At 46.1% G+C, this 17,062-nt stretch overlaps 1 protein-coding gene across 1 annotated transcript in view; it reads right to left on the bottom strand.

Annotated features, from left to right (window-relative positions):
* Gmpr (guanosine monophosphate reductase) overlaps positions 1–17,062 on the bottom strand; it is a 37,883-nt gene that overhangs the window by 11,401 nt on the left and 9,420 nt on the right. Inside the window, exons 3-6 of the mRNA XM_036188626.1 lie at positions 16,006–16,089; positions 12,304–12,477; positions 4,360–4,441; positions 1,766–1,872 (exon numbers count right to left, since the gene is read on the bottom strand). Of these exons, the coding sequence (XP_036044519.1) occupies positions 1,766–1,872; positions 4,360–4,441; positions 12,304–12,477; positions 16,006–16,089 (447 nt within the window). The remainder of the gene's footprint in view (positions 1–1,765; positions 1,873–4,359; positions 4,442–12,303; positions 12,478–16,005; positions 16,090–17,062) is intronic.

Genomic DNA, 17,062 nt, shown 5'->3' with positions numbered 1-17,062 from the left:
GGATGGATGACAGGTGGATGGATAGATGAAAGAGGAGAGGGGAAAAGGACAGAGAGAGAGGGAGAGAGGGAGGGAGGGAAGGAGACAGAGAGAGGAGGAGGGAGGGAGGGAGAGGGAGAGAGAGAGAGATATCATAGCCTACCTTACACAGCTATTCCACCTGTTGGTTCAACCAACCACAGATAAAAATACTTAATAAAAAAATCTGCACCTCTACTAAACATGCACAGATTTTCTTATTATCTCCTAAGCCATGCAAGGTAGCAACTGTTTACCCAGCATTTACACTTTATTAGGTAATCTGGAGATGATTTTAAAGTATAAGAGAATCTGTATAGAGGTTATACCCCAATACTAGTGTACTGTGCAGAGGGACTTGAACATCTGTGGGGTGTGGTTTCCACAGAAGTGCTGGACTCCACTGCTTAAGAACATCAAGGAACAACTGGACACATTATCTGACTATCCATCCACTCCTGCATCCATCTCAGCTATGCAAGCAGGTGCCATGGTCCACCACAACATTGGCCCCATGGTGAGCAACTCAAATCACATTACTATTGCCAGTGGTCCACATGGTGGTTCTGTGAAAGATGTAGAGTAGGTGCACGGAAGGAAAGGACCCACTTCACCTGGTCATTCAATCACTCAATCAATCCTTGGTAACACTTGACGGCTGGTGATGGTGGCATCATTGTTCCAGAAGCTTCTGTCAGAATACTAGTATCATGCCCAACTCTGTTTCCATGCCTTAACCAATACTGCCCTCAACAGGTGACAGGTGAGGTGGAAGCATCTGACTGCTTCAGCTCACTGCTGCCTCCTGTCGGGTACCCCTGACTCGAGGTCAGAGGTTCACCTCTTACCTGCTCATCCTCTTGCTTCCTCATCCACTCATAAATTCCCAAGACCAGTGGGCTCTTTAGTTGCCCAGTCTCCAACCCATGAGTCCTCCTCAGTGCCTGTCATGTACCTCAAATTCAACATGAACCCATAAATCCAAAGTGAATTTGTTCCTCAGTAGCCACTCTAATGAACCAGCCCGTGAAGCAGAAGTGGACTCCTCCTCCTTTACCAGCCCCACAAATACTAACTCCACTGGCAAGATTTAATTCCATTCTCTAAACATGCTTTGGGTTGGTGTATGGCTCTGCAGACTTGCTGCCTACCCTTTAGTGGATGGCAGTCACCTGCAGTCTGAATCACACCTACCCAACTAGATTCCTTTCTCAGCCTGTCCCTTCCCAGTACTTCCCAAAGGAGACTGTTGGTTGCTACAAGCCAACCCACTCACCTTCTCCTGCATTGACATCTTCAATAGCTTCCTATTGCACTTGGAAGAAAGCCCCAGGTTTTCACATGTGCCCCAGAGTTCTTCTTTCCCACAGTTGCCCTGGAATTCATCTGTGATCCATTCTTCTACCCACTCCCAGCTCACCACTCCAAAACAGTGGCTTTGAGGGTTTTGAGGGTTTTTTTTAATGTTTCTCCAATATTCTTCTGCTCTCTTCTATCATTTCACCTGGAACAAACCACCACCCTTCCATACCACTTCCTAAAGCATTTCCCAACTCCTGAATCTGAGAGATGATGGCCTGTGTCAGCCCCTCCCAAATTCATACTGACATCCAAATCCCTAGGACCTGTAGAATGGGATAGTATTTGGAAATAGGGTCTTTGAAGGCAGCATGACCCCTCAGGGCCAGGACCACAGTCACGATCTCCCCATGGTCCCCAGAGGCTCCCAGATCCGACTAATACTCACAGAGATGATGTGCCCCTTGAGGCCATGGGCAGAGTCAGCACACTCTATTACGGCACTCAGCTGGGGGTAGCCCACTCCTGTCTTGGTTCGGGTGGTACACACAGAACCTGTGGGGAAAGGAGAAGTGGATTCAGGGAGGGTTCTGCATGAATAGAACACAACCTAAAATGATACCCCTTCACCATCATGTGGCGCTGCCTCAGTGAAGGGGTGACTTTTGCATAACAGTGGATGTACACTTGCAGGGTGAGTACTGACTGGTCAGTTACATGATCTTACTATACATCACTGGCCACGTGTGCCCCTCAACTCTTCACCATCATGGTTGGCAGATGTCCTAGACATCATCTCCCACACCACCCTCACTGCCTTCCCCCTCACCACGTGATGTCTACTGCCCTGCAATGGATGAGCACAGGCTCCAGTCTCCTCTCTCTCCTCCATCCATCAGATTCCACTTCCAGGAGCCACTGGGAATCCTCCCAGCCTTTTCCAAGCTTCTTCACCTTCAACTTTGGTCAAGTTACTAACCTCCCCATACTTCACTGCCCAGCCTAGGAGACTACCAGGTATGGTTGTCATGGAATGCATTTGCATTAGGGGGAAGAGCTTGTCCCCAGGTCTGACAAACCCTTGGAAGGAGGAAGCCACATAACTGTATTTCTATTATTCACCCCTGGCCCAAACATAACCCAGTTTCCATCTTTAGTTTCATGCTATACCTCCTGCCCTGTTTCCTTGGTCTGGGTCTCTACTCAGCCTAGACCTGAGGTCAGCCTGGCTGCAGTAGTCATGCCAACACATGGACATCTTTCTCTCTGCCTCTTCCTGTCCCGATGTCCCATTTAGTCCTGGTTGTGTTCTCTTGGGTCCAGGGGGCCACCAAGAGCCTATGTTCCCTGTTCTCACTTCTAACTCATCTTACCCCCAAAGCGACTGAGTACCCACCTCCATGCCCCATCTGCATCCCCTCTTATGTGCCCCTCTTTCCCTGTGCTCTTACCACCAAGATCTCAGCAAGTTTCTTCCCTCCTAGGGGTTCTCTGTACTCTGGGGTTTTCCCTCTCTCCCCTCTCCCCCTTTCTTCTCTTCTCTCTCTCCCCTTCACCACCCACTAACATTCCCTGCTACCCAGCCAACCCTCTCTTACTTTTCAGGCTTCATCTTAAATGTCCTTGTCCCAGGGAAGCTGTGCTTCAGTCATTATTTGTGGAGGAGTGCTGGGGAGTATTTTCTCTACAGCATAGTAAGCTGTGGGGAGTTCAGCCCTTTGTCTAACTGAGAAGAGCCTCATGCAGGAGAACTCTATAAATAGCGTGGAAAGAATCCAGGGAAGCATGAGTGAGTCACAACACTCTGCCACTGCTCACCTTCTCCTGCATGTCTTGTAGGGTCTCTATGTGCTGTGTTAGGGGCAGACCAGGTACTGTTTATCTTGCTCAGAAAGTTATGAACTGCCTAAGTGGGTGGCAATGAGGAAAACCACAGGATGACAGCTGGGTTTGAAGTCTCCCTGTTGTTAAAAGCCTACATGTTTTATGAGCAGACAGGGCCATTTTTCAATATATGCACTTACACGTGCTAGGTCGTAGCACAAGGGGTCCTCTTCCTATGGCAGCACTTATCCCTTGCATGAGTTTCCTGTCTGTCTGCTTCTTTTTTTAAAGACTGTCTTTTTGGGGTAGAGGTTGTGTGTGTGTGTGTGTGTGTGTGTGTGTGTGTGTGTGTGTTGTAGATATCTGTGTATCTGCTGTTATTTTTAGTCCCATATAAAGCATCTGTCTTCTTTCCTTCTCTCCAATGCTATGTCTAGGTAATAATGGATGTCCAGGACAGATTTTTAGAACATGGCAGTGAGAATGCATGCTTGGGTATGGGAAACAAGAAGGCAAATGCTGGCCAGTCCCAGTAAGAAACAGTAACTCATAGGTTAAGGCTGGAACTTAACTTGGATTAAATTAATGATTCCTTTATTCAAGAGGCCTGTGGGTGGGCCTTGTGCCCAAGAGGTGGATTAGTATCAGGTGGGGAGTCAGTGTGGCTAACATATGGACCACAGGTCATGTTCAAATGTGGCCACTTAGTCACAACACTATTTACAATGTTTGGGGTCCTTCAAACATTCACATGAACCTAGCCATTCTTGTTTATTAGCTTTCCTCATGTATTCCCTACCTCTTCAGGGTAAATGGCTCATCAGTGATCAGTGATCTTCTGTACAGCTTGCTCTTCCATACTAACACGCTGAAGCAGGGCCTCAAAACTCAACTACAGGCCCATAACCAGACTTTCTCTCGACTGCCAGCTCCCAAATAACAACACGGAGATGTTTTATTAATGATGAGGTAAAAGAGAGACAGATCTTCACAGTGTACAAAAAGGTTATCCCACAACACACGGCTGCTTGGGGTCATCAGAGAGCAGCTCAATGACATCTCAGGAGCTTTGTGGGGAAACTCAGTGATCTTCCTCAGAATGTGCCCTGAGCCTCTGGGTGAGTCTCTCATGGTTCCCACGTGGCCATCTCTAGGAACCCCAAGCCCCAGTGCCCTGTTCCCCACAGACAGCCCTCCTGGAATCGCAGCAGGTCTTACCTGGTCCAACTCCCACTTTGATGATATCTGCTCCAGAAAGGATGAGTTCTTCCACCATCTCGCCCGTCACCACGTTTCCTGCCTGTGACAGGAAGGACACAGCTCTCCATCACAGGAAAAACTCTGGCAGGGGTGGGGTACAGAGATCATGGAGTGGTCAGTGGGAAACTCCACTCCTGACCCCAAGGGTATATTGAGGCTACCAGGGTTCCAGGAGACAAAAACCACTGCATCCAATTTTGAAGTTGATTTAAGTCTGAGAATCGGTGAGTATGTTCTTGGTTCCCTCTTCTACTAAGTTCCAACACAGAAGCTGATAGCAGGAGATCCCTTTTGAGAAAGTCACCTGGGTGAACTAATAACATGTGAAGCCACAGAAATGTAGAATTTTTAGAAACATAGGTAATCTGAGGGTATCTAGGCCAGGCTTATGGAATATCTCAACACTGATCAGATCAAAACAAAATCTTCTAGGGAACCCCAAATCCATAAGCAAGGAAACCCAGTCAGCTGATCAAAACCCTTAGCAATGGGCATGAGACTTTGGCATCTATAAAAGCCCTGGGAAATCTCTATAGAACCCAGAAAGCCACAGTTAGAAAACTGACCTTCTTGTTGCTGAGAAAACACCAGAGTGGCCCTAGAGTTGGGGTTCCCACCTTGGTACAAAAGGGCAGGCAGGCCGTAATGGGCCATATGCCACTGGCACAGGCTCTGTCTACAAATGGAAAGAAGCTTCAGTCCTAAGAATAGACCTGCAAGCCAGGAAGTGGCGGGATCCATCAAGCACAAGAATGCATCTGCGCCGGAAATAGTACTAGCTCCCTGACTGCGGGAGCTTGAGAGAGCAAAAATAGGCCTTTTATTACAACTCACTGCCCCCATGGATTCTTCAGCTGGTACTCAGGATCCTTGGCAACATGCCCTGACTGGGTTTTCACAACCGTGCGAAGTCACATTTTACAGAATGCAGCCTTACTCACTGTACTCCCACCAAAGCCCAAGTGTCCTTTCACTGAATTAATTCCCTGAGGGAAAATTTCCTTTTTTAACTTATACAAAATAACTTGAACTTCATAGGGAAAAAAAAAGGTTGTTAGAAAGAGGTGACGAGGCCAGCTTGAAGCTACTTGAGTATAAGCACCAGCTGCCAACAGAAAATGATGACAGATGTCGCAGATGGAGGACTGGGGTTGGGTTAAAGGTAAAGCTATTTTCCTGTAAATTCAGCTGGGGAGTGTAAAGGCAAAGTTAGAACCATCTCTATAAAAATAAAATGCACACGAGCAGACAATACAATAAACAAACAGCCAGCTAGAGAAAAGCACGTGGAGCTATGACAAAGGGTGACTAGATGGAACATATGGAGAACTCCTAAGCTCCAGAAGAAAAAAATGCAATTAAAACACAAAGAGGGAAAGATGGCTAATAGAAGCCGCAAGTTTACTCGACTTCAGTAATAATCAGAATTAATACACCAGTGTGAGTCTACTTTTCACATAGTAAATCAGCAATGGTTTGTTGTTGTTGTTGTTGTTGTTGTTGTTGTTTTCAAGACAGGGTTTCTCTGTGTAGTTTTGGTGCCTGTCCTCACAGAGATCCGCCTGGCTCTGCCTCCCAAGTGCTGGAATTAAAGGCGTGTGCCACCACTGCCTGGCGACAAGCAGTGGTTATAAACATTAAATACTGAGAAGAAAATATCACATAAACTCTCGCTACATGTGGGATTTCTTTTCTAGCACACGTTTTCCTGGAAAGAAATTGGAGCTTCAAAAGTATGCATGTCCCTTGTTCATAAATGCTAAGATTCTCTCCCAAGGAAACTATCACAAGCATGGCCAAAGATTTAGCCAAAAGACGTGTCATTCACAAAGTGAAAAGCTGTTTATCTCTCCAATAGGAATGGTTCTGCTGGAAACCATAAGACCCAATTCAGACAAAAGAGGACAAGACCCATTCAGAAATAAAGATAACACTCAGCTTTGGTGTGAAGTTTCCAGTTCTGCATAGGTGGCCCCTTGGGCACGGGAGTTAGGTCTGTGGATAGGAAGGGGCTGGTCAGGGTGATTAAGAGAGAGTGCTTTATATCAGTATGAAGCGCCTTGTGTAGGGAGTGGATACAGGCATGAGAGTGTGACAGCCCATGGAAGCATGATAGGCCCTGTACTATGGTAGTCATGCCTGTTCACTTCCTAGACAGCCATGACAAAAAAAAACTATGTGCCCAGCTGAGTCATGGAGGCAGACAGAAAGCAGGTCCTGCTAGTCATCCCCACTCTCCTGGTGTCATGGATTACATCTCAAATATCCTCAAAGTTCATAGGCAAGATGCTGGGTCCACAGTGCAGCAGGATTGACAGGTGGGACTTGGGGAATTGAGGGAGCCACCACATCAACCAAAGGGCTCATCTATTCATGAATTTCTAACTTCTTGAGGTCTTGGTAGGGGGTGGGAACTTCAGGACACCAGGGCCCAGCTGGAGGAAGTGTGCGCTGGGGGCGTGTCCTTGAAGGATGTGTCTTATCCCTAGCACCTTCATCTCCAAGTCTCTGCATCCTGTGAAGTAAGTGGTTTTCTCCACCAAACACACCTTGTCATGTTGTTCACCTCGACACAGACCCAGAAACTACAGAGCTATGTGACCATGACCTGCAATATCTGAAACCTGAAGCCAAACAAGCCTTAACTTAAAAACCAAAACTTTTTCTCAGGTCTTGTCAGAAAGCAGACTAATAGACCCAGGGAAGCTGGGTGGCTTCCAGCTTCAAGGCCCTAGATAAAAACTGAGATTCCTGGGCATGGTGACACATGTCCATAATCTAAGCAACATGGAAGGCTGAGGTAGTAAGATCACAAATTTAAGACCAGTGTAGACAACTTAGTGTCTCTAAATCTAAAGTAAAAAAGATGGCTGGGGTGTGACTAGAAGAACTGGGGTTCAGTCCAGGGCAGGGATGAGGGGCGGGAAGAGAATGAAAACAGCCCTGTCTAAGCATGCGAAGTCATAGGTTCAAATGCCCAGTACAGAAAACAAAATCAAAAAAGAAAAAAGGAGAGGAAAAGATAATAAACATGCCAAGTCTGTATTACCCCATTTAAGAGTATCTAGAATGTTCAGCAGGAAAATACTTAGGAGTTGTTAGACCCTTCTGTCAGCCAACACCTTTGCCTTCACTTCCCCACTGGCCACAGGTGAACAGCAAGGCAAGGCAGGAGGGTGTTTGGAGGAGCACTGGCCTGGTGCAGAGGCCAGGAATCATCTGTTTCTGCAATGATTCTAAAAACACTCAGCATTCACCCAGTACCCTTCAGCTCAAGAACACTGGGTAAATGCTAATTCCTCCTCACCGTGCCGCTGAAAGCCAGAAAGGAGAAATTAACATTTTCAAAACCATCAAAGAGAGCCAAAGGCATGACCGTCCACTGGAGGTTTCTGAATGAACCATGGATTCCACGGATCAGCGCAGGCGGTGAATAGTTTAGGAATAAACATTTACCTTGCCAAAGTCTTCAGTTCATTGCTGGGGAAACCAACCAGAGCAACGGAACACCTCCTGGCCAGCCAGCAGGCCTGCAGAGGCCCTCGATGCTAGAGGTTGCCTAGGGGCTTGTGGGAACTCACCATCCACCCCTTCTGCCATGCTCCATCTTGGCAATCCCCAGCTCTGCCCTTGCAGCACACACTTCCCTGTTTCCCATTCCCCCCTCCTTCCTGTACTGCCCAATCTCCCCTGGTCTTTCTTCTTGAGGATGGCACATAATGTTTGCAAACAGGTCAAGTGTGGCCCTCCCCACCGGCCAGCCATTGTAAGCTTGGAACATCTTGAGAAGTGGTGCCTGTCTTTATTGTTGTGTGTTCGTGTGTGTGTGTGTGTGTGTGTGTGTGTGTGTGTGTGTGTGTGTGAGAGAGAGAGAGAACTGTGTGCCTCAGTATGGAGGCCAGAGGTCAACCTCATGACACCATCCACCTTATTTTCCATGGCGGGCCTCTCCCTTTTACCTGATACTCTCCCATTCAGCTAGGCTGGCTGGCCAGTGAGCTCCAGGGAATCGCCTGTCTCTACCTCCACCCTACCAGCACTGAGATTACATGTACTTTTGTTTCATTTTTTCACATGGGTTCTGGGAATCAAACCCAGGTCTTCATGCTTGGCTGGCAAGCACTCTACCAACTGAGCTACGGCCCCATCCCTTCTCTTACTTCCTTAAACAATTCCAAGGCCCAGGTCCCACCTTTCTGCTGCGACTCACACTGTTCAGAGCACATGCTTTCAATGGAACTTACTACCCAAAAGCAATTAAACAACTATTGGGGTATGCTGTATGGGTAAAAAAAAAAAAAAAAAAAAAAAAATAGCATCCATGTGAATCCCACAATTATTCTCCATGTCTTAGTGTCCTCAAACTCCTTTTCCCAAACAAGGAACATAAGAGTTTAAAAGTCCCCATAGGGGACATGAGTGCACAGACTTCAAGAATGCTGTGGTCTGAATGTCTGTGTCCTCTCAAACTTCATATCCTGAAACCCAAATGCCAGGGCACTAGCGTGGAGGGATGAAGCCTCCAAGATGGCAGACTCATGAATGGGATTACTGCTCCTTAGAGAGGACCTAGGGAGCATGTGCAGACCTTTCTGCAATTCAAGAACATCCCTACAGGGTGTGCATTACCTATTAAGGAACAGGTCACCAGACAGTAGGCAGACCTTGGTCTTGAGTGTCCAGAAAGTGTCCACTGTTTACAGGTCACCCAGTGTATGGTATTTTGATAGCAGCCTGAAGGGAGTATGACAGGGCACCGAGTCGGTGAGTTTAATGGTGCTTTAACTAGCTACCAAGTGGAGACAGGGGAAAAGAGTGAGCAAAGCTTCTGGGAAGGAGGAATGGCCTCCATCCAGTCTTGGTAATCACAAACACAGCTGAGAAAACAGCAGGGGGAATCTCAAATACACCGTGAAGCAAAAGACAACACAAGACACAGACAGGCTAACCACTCACAGAAAGCTTGAACCAGGCCAACGCAAATGGTGTTGTTTAGGAATATACAACACCAGATAGCGGCCAAGAGGGAAGCAGTAACTAAGAGGAAACTGAGGTGAGGACCTCCGGATGCAGGGTCGCTGAAGTAGGGCTTATAATGCCCTAAGAAACATCCCTGTGTATGCACTTTTCATAATTTATAAAGTTACCAAAGATGTGAAACAACCGCTAAGCCGCCTCCTTAAGCCTGCTTCATTTCCCATTAATCCTTTGTAAGCAACCTGCATGCCATGAGGGCGGTGTGTGGAAAAAGCTTCTCAGCTGTTAACCCTCCATGTTTCCAGAGCAAATAAAACAGGAGAGGTAGGTCCCACCCCTGCAGACACCCCCAGACCCCTGCAGACCCCTCTAGAACACAGCAGCCTTGGGCCCTCCCTTCTTCCCCTGTCCTATGCAATCAATCCATAAAGGGCACAGTATCCCTAACAAATACATGTTGAGATTTCTACATGCCTGACCTGGAATCAAAGAAGTTAAGCTTAATGGCAAGTGCTATTCAAGGCTACCATATCCCAGTCAGGGACTGGGGCTTCTGTTCTTCTGGAATTCCAGATTTCTCTTCCCTCTTTTAAGTGGCTGGAAAGAAAGTTCCCACATAGGCTACGGATGGGGGCACCAGGCGGGGCCTGGAGCTAGGTGTGCATGAGTGGTACTGGGGCATAGGAAAGGATCACAACTTCACCATGCTCCAGTGCAAGCTTAAATCAGCCTCCCCAGCTAGAAACAAAGGTACTGTACCTTTCACCCCATACTGCCCAGTGGCAGGTGAACACAAACAAGTCTAAATGTGCAGTTTTGTTATGTTAATGTGGCATTGTGATAAATCCTCAAACCTAAGAGCAAATCAGGCTTTTTAAAATTTATTTACTTTTATTTTATATGCATTGGTGCTTTGCCTAAAGGTACATTTATGTGTGAGAGGGTCAGATCTCGGAGTTACAGACAGTTGTGAGCTGCATATGGATGCTGGGATTTAAACCCAGGTCCTCTGGAAGAGTAGTCAGTGCCCTTAACTGCTGAACCATCTCTCTGGGGACCAACAAATCAGAGTTTAAGATTCCTAGTCTGGCCTGGTGGTAGTGGTGCACACCTTTAATCCCAGCACTCGGGAGGCAGAAGCAGTCCGATCTCTGTGAGTTCGAGGCCAGCCTGGTCTACAGAGTGAGATCCAGAACAGGCACCAAAACTACACAGAGAAACCCTGTCTTGAGAATCAATCAAACAAACAAACAAACAAGATTCCTGGTCTGTAGTAAATGTGAAATAACTGTTCCTAGTCTTTACCAAGATGTTGGAAACAGGAGAGGAAACTGGCATCTCCCTAAAATACACTGAGTGCTTATGGATGTAGGAGAAAGCTAAACCCTTACTCTCACATGCAACAAACGCATGTTTTGTGATCAAAACACATGGGTATCCTCCCAAGAACTAAGGAATTCCCAGCAGAATGTCCTACAGCTTAACTCAGTTCAGATGGTACCTGAAAATAGTGTCAGCTCCCACAGGTCTGATGGAGATAGTGTCACATCCGACAGATCTGAGCTCAGTTCCAACCCAGAGCAGTAGGCTACCCACAGCCCCTAGCTATCTTGGTTTTAAATCCAAGATTGGATGACCGCCTTCTCAGGCCATTTGCTGTAGTGGCTCACAGACTCAAATACACACAGTGGCTGGCTTACTAGCTCAGCAAAGGCTGTGGAGGATATAGAGAAATCAGATGAAGATCTGTCTCAAGAGTGGGTAAGAGCTAAGAGGAGCTGGGTCAGGAATCCACATCAAAGGGTCAACAGAGAAAGATTCACTTGGCAGCTTTATCATTAGGAAGTCTATCTCAGGAAGTGCAGGCCTGGGTATGGTATGAAGGGGCTCCCTAAAAGGTTCAGTTCTTAGCTGGAGATGCTGCTGAAAGGTGACTGGATCAAGTACTGACTTCACTAATGAATTCATCTCATCCACTAATGAATTCATAGGAAAACAGGCTACATAAAGAACTAAGTGAGACCTCACTGAAGAAAGTATGTGGATAAGAGCCTGTCTCTGAAGGGAAATACCTTGATCCTGACCCATTTTCCTTTCCATGAGGTGACTTCTGTAGCTGTAGTAAAACATCATGACCATAAGCAATTTAGCAAAGAAAGGTCCACAAAGAGATGACTGAACTCCACTAGCAGAAATGATGCCTTTCTGCCAACTTCCTGTGGGGGAAATGTGAGGCAAACAGGTTTGAAAACACAGAGGTGGCAGGGGCAAATCATGCACTGGTCATTCCCCACATACCATACTGAATAAGACCAGTAATGATGGGTGAAAATACAACAGCCTCCCTGTCCCTAAAGCCCAGCTGTAACTCTTGGGATTGCCACCTCCTTTTACAGTTCACCCGAGAGGAGTCAACATAGCTTCTGTGAGAATGGGTGCTAAGAGCTGGGAAAGCACAGAGAAGGGATGAAAAGTCACAAAACGAAGGTCTTAGATATAACGCCATCTCGACCAACCGACTGTCATTAATGACTCTCATAAAATGATTAGCCCCAGTGTCTGACCCCAGTGGCACAGATGCCTGCTGTGTGGGTGTAGGACAACATGTTGAACTGAAAGCCTGGCATGCATTTTCAATTTTAAAATAAATACACTATCAAGGGGTCATGGAGATCCCAGTCTGTCTTTCACATGTCTCATCCGCTAGCAGACAATAGATACCATCCACCAAAAACAAGGGATCAACATCTGTGATGTTGGCCAGGATTGTATTCATTTTTAGAAGGTAGTTCTTCAGATCTTCCCTTTCCTGGGGAGTCAAAACTACTCTTGCAACAAAATGGAAAGGCGCAGGCCTCCCCCCCCCCACCCCAGCACACTGCATCTCCTAGCTTCCTCATCTTGAGAACCTCCCATCATACCTACCATGATGGTGTGTTCAGGAAATTTGGATCGGACCAGTTTCACGAATTCCACAAAATGTTCCGAATACCCATTGGCCACATCCAGACAGATGAACTTCAGCTGTGGCACAGCTTCCAAGATGTGGCTCATCTTCTCTAGATCATTCTGCCCACTGCCCGAACTCACGGCTATATGCTGTGGCAAAGTGAAGCATAGAGGACTGCCATGAACAGCAGTGTTCAAAGAAAGACGCCTCCCCCAATCTGGCAACCCTCTGAAGTCTACCCTGAGCAAACACAGAGGCTCCCTTCAAGAGACGAACAGCAGAGGTAAAGGAGACCTGCTCCTTCCATGGTTGACCGAAACTTCATGTTTTCTTTCCCATCCTTGGCTTACACCCATCCGTGAACCTGAGATTCGGCAACAAACCTCACAGTAAACAGATTCTGAAATACTTGAGGCCTTATCCTCAGCTTCCACTCAGTTTTCTCAAGTTTGCTGTGTTGAATTACTGTAGAGCTACTGATGCAAAATGTGTCCTGGGGGAAACTCACAGAAGGGCACCATGGGAAGTTTCCAGAAAGAACAAGTGAGACCAGCACCCATTTACAGGTTAAGGAAATCTATGGCTGGGATATGCTTCAACTTGAGGAGTGCTTAAGGTCATTCTCTTCTGCCTATGGAGCTCAAGGCCAGTCTGAGGTACATCATGCCCTGAGTGATAGTTAGTATTGTCAACTTGAGAGATTCTAGAATGACCTGGGAGACAGGCCTCTTGGGCATGCCTTTGGGAGATTACCTTGGTTACATTAGTTGATGTGGGGGGCCGGTGACACCATTCCTTTGCTGGGATCCTGGGGTATGTGTAAATGGAGAAAGGGAGCTGGGCAACATGCATTCACCACTCTAGGTTTCCTGATTGTGGATACATGTAATCCGCTGCTCCAAGCTGCTGCTACCATGACCTCCCTACCATGACAATCTGTACCCTTGAACAGTGAACCAGAATAAATGCTCCCTTAAGCTGCTTTTGTCAGAGTGTTTCATCACAGAAATACAGGGAGGAAACTAAAACATTGTGTCTTAAAACAAACAAGTAAATAAAACCAGGGGCTGGAGAGATGGATCAATGGTTAAGAGTGCTTTCTGCTCCTACAGAGGACACAGGTTTGGTTCCCAGCACCCACACAAAGGCTTACAACCATATGAAACTCCAGTTCCAGAGGATCCAACACCTTCCTCTGGCCTCTGTTGGCATTAGGCATACATGTAATGCACACAGACACATGCAAACAAACATACACATTAAAGAGTAATATGCAATAATTAGCTATATAGTATTTGTATTGTGTGGGACATTACAAGTCACTTAGAAATGATTTAAATCTATAGGAGGAGATATATATATATATATATATATATATATATATATATATATATATATATGATGTAGATTTATCTATAGAACCTAAACAACCAAGGACTTTGGCATATTCAAGGAGCTTGCAAAGACACTCTGAACTATTTATCAAAAAAGACTTTATATTGAGCCAGAATTATTTTTATCTCTTAAACCAAATTTTTTTGCAGTGGAAGTCCACACCTAATTAAATCATAGTGACAGCAGCAGCAGCCATGCCAGTACCCCAAATCATTATCTCATCAGAAATGATCTGCCCACAAAGAGGCAAGCCCAGATCTCACTGCTGGATTTGGCTTAGAACCAGCAGAATGTACTGGAAGGAAACTCAGTTATGTGATGGGAGGGCTTATAGATATCATTTTTGAACACCCATTTACTTAGTGGAGCTGGGCTACTGAAACATAGCAACACAGCATGGGAGTCACCTATCCTGGCTAACTATATCAACTTGATACACACTGCAGTCATCTTGGAAGCAGGAATCTCAACTGAGAAAATGCTCCTACCCTACTGGGCCTCTGGGCAAGCCTGTGGTATATTTTCTTGATTGATGATTGATGTGAGAGGGCCCAGCTCACTATAGGCAGTGCCACCTCTGAGCTGGTGGTCCTGGGTGATATAAGAAAGTAGGTTAGGCAAACCATAAGCCAGTGAGCAGTATTCTTCCATGGCCTCTGCTTCCCTTCCTGCCTGTCTTGAGTTCCTGCACTGACTTCCCTAGATGACGGACTACACAATATACATTCTGTAAGATGAAATAAACCCTTTCCTCCCCAAGTTGCTTTTGGTCATGGTGCTTCATCACAGCAACAGAAACCTTAATCTAAGACATCACTTTAAGTACACAACAATTTTAGCATATTTAGTTATGCCATTATCATAGTACATTTTCCTGGTTCCCAGAAGGATTTTTAATTTTTTCTGACAGCACTAGGTTCTGAAACTAGGGTGTCACATACTTTTTAATCCTCACAGGTAAATCCTGGCTGAACTACATCACAAGCTCCCTCCTCCTTTTTATTTCAGAGACAGGGTCTTACTAAGTTGCCCAGGCTGCCCTTGACCTTGAGTTCTTCCTGCCTCAGCCTCTTAAGTAACTGAGATTACAAGCCAGGGCACCAGGCCGGGCTCCAAATGAACCTTAGGCGTTACTCTTCAATCCCTTCCTCCTGCTACCAGGCCCAGATGACCATGTCTCTGAGTATTTGCCCACCATGGGCAATTGTTAATGAAACCACACTTGTGCGCTTTTGTGTTTGGTTTTTATTCTGCAAAATGTTCTCAAGATTTGTTTACACTATAAGTCAGTACTTCATTTTCTTTTGTGGCTGAACAAAAGACATTTTAGTTGTTTAGCTTATATTTCCCACTTTGGGGCTATTGTAAACGAGCATTCATGAACAAGTCTATGTGTGAACACATGGTTTCATTTCTTCTAGAAATGGAACTGCTGGGTCACATGGTAACTCATGCTCTACTTTCTTGAGGAGTGTCTTAGGGCGACTATTCCTGTGACAAAACACCATGACCAAAGCAACTTGGAGAGGAAAGACTTTATTTGGCTTCTGCTTCCAAGGAATTCAGGACAGGAACTCAAGCAGGGTAGGAACCTGGAGGCAGGAGTTGATACAGAAGCCGTGGAGGGTGCTGCTTACTGGTTTGCTCAGCCTGATATCTTATAGAACCTAGGACCACCAGCCCCGAAATGGCACCACCCATAATGGGCTGAGCCCTCCCCTATCAATCACTAATTAAGAAAATGTCCTACAGGCTTGTCTACAGCCTGATTTTATGGAAGGATTTTCTTAATGGGGTTTCCTCTTCTCAGATGACTTTAGCCTATGTTAAGTGACATTAAACCATCCAGGACTAGGAGTTTTTAGGTCATTTACAAGGCAGTCTCAGCACCCACATTCCTCCCAACTATATGTGAGCATTCCAATTTCTCCACATCAACAATTTTCACATCATTCTAATGACAGCCATCCTAGCAGATGTGTAGAGTAATGAAGTACAAGGCAATTTGTTATAATTAGAACACGGTGTCTGTAGCCAGGAAAAAGCACTAGGATTGGATTCACCTAGAAACCTCCGAGGAAGCAAGGCCTTCCCCAGACTCTGGTGATGAATGCTTTACTCTTCACAGTGTCCGCACGGGGAAACCCAGTGTTTTCTAATACCCAGTGCGGCAGGTTTCCTCAGCAAAGCCCTGGCAGCGACCCATTAGCCTCCAAATACTTTTGAAACCAAGGAAGCCTTTTCTTCCCCTCAGCCCTTGTCACTAAAATGTGTCATCATACCTGCAGGCACTCAGGGTGGTTTTCCGCAAAACATTTCCAGTCTTCCAAGGAGTAATGCTTGTGAACGGCTGTAAACATGGCATGCTAGGAAACAAAACTGATGGTCAGGAAGGAGCCAGGGAAACCCATCTCCCCCTCTACCTGTGGGATAAGCCACAGACAAGGCCATCTGTGGCTGCCATTCATGCCTAGTTTGCTCTGAATGTGTTCCTAGTAGCCAAAAAAACAAACAAAGGTGTACGCAATGAAGCAAGGATCACAAAATGATCTCCTGTTCTGATACGATCAGATGACGTGTTCAGCCAGGGAAAATGTACCAAGAGGCTAGAATAAAGGAGCTTTCCCACCCAGCTGGCCTGCCTAGCTTTTGCCCACACCCAAGAACACATATGTAGACGGTCCCCTAGACCACAGGAGTGACCATCCTAATGCAAGCTTCTGCTCAGCCAACCAAAGGACCTTGCCTTACACCCAAAGCTTCCTCCAATACACAACCTAAATACTTTTTGCTGAAAGCCAAGAAGAGAGGGGGTTATGTAAATAATCCTACAACTCTGACTATTGAACCCAACTTGACCACCATTGGGCCAATGCTTTGCAGACACCACGGAATTCTCAGAACAACTTTGAACAGAATTATTATTGTTATGAGAAATAGTGCTTAAAGAATTTAACAAATATATAGCAAAGCTGGGTAGGGTGGCACATGCCTAAACCTCTATCACTTAGTGCTCTGAAGGCTGAGATTGGAGAACCCATGGCAGCAGAAGACCAGCCTGACCTATAGAGCAAGACCTGGCCTCAAAGAGGAGGGTAGGGCAGAGGAGGAAGAAATAACTAATTTAGCAGCTGCTTACAACAATGGCCAGAATCAAACTTCCCTTCTCTGAGGTCTCTCTAATTTCTGAATCACCCCACACCTCCAATTCCCATAAAATTCTATGACTCTATTAATTCATACTGTCTGTGGATCCTAAAAATAGAAAACTCACAGAACCGTGCATGGTTATCTCTGCCAACGTAGGCTACGGCATTTGGGGGGAACTTCCCCATGGAA

Source organism: Onychomys torridus, chromosome 5 (assembly GCF_903995425.1).
Source record: "Onychomys torridus chromosome 5, mOncTor1.1, whole genome shotgun sequence".
NCBI classification, from domain to species: domain Eukaryota; kingdom Metazoa; phylum Chordata; class Mammalia; order Rodentia; family Cricetidae; genus Onychomys; species Onychomys torridus.
Note: the sequence above shows the minus strand (reverse complement) of the source record. Positions and strands in the feature narration are given on the sequence as shown.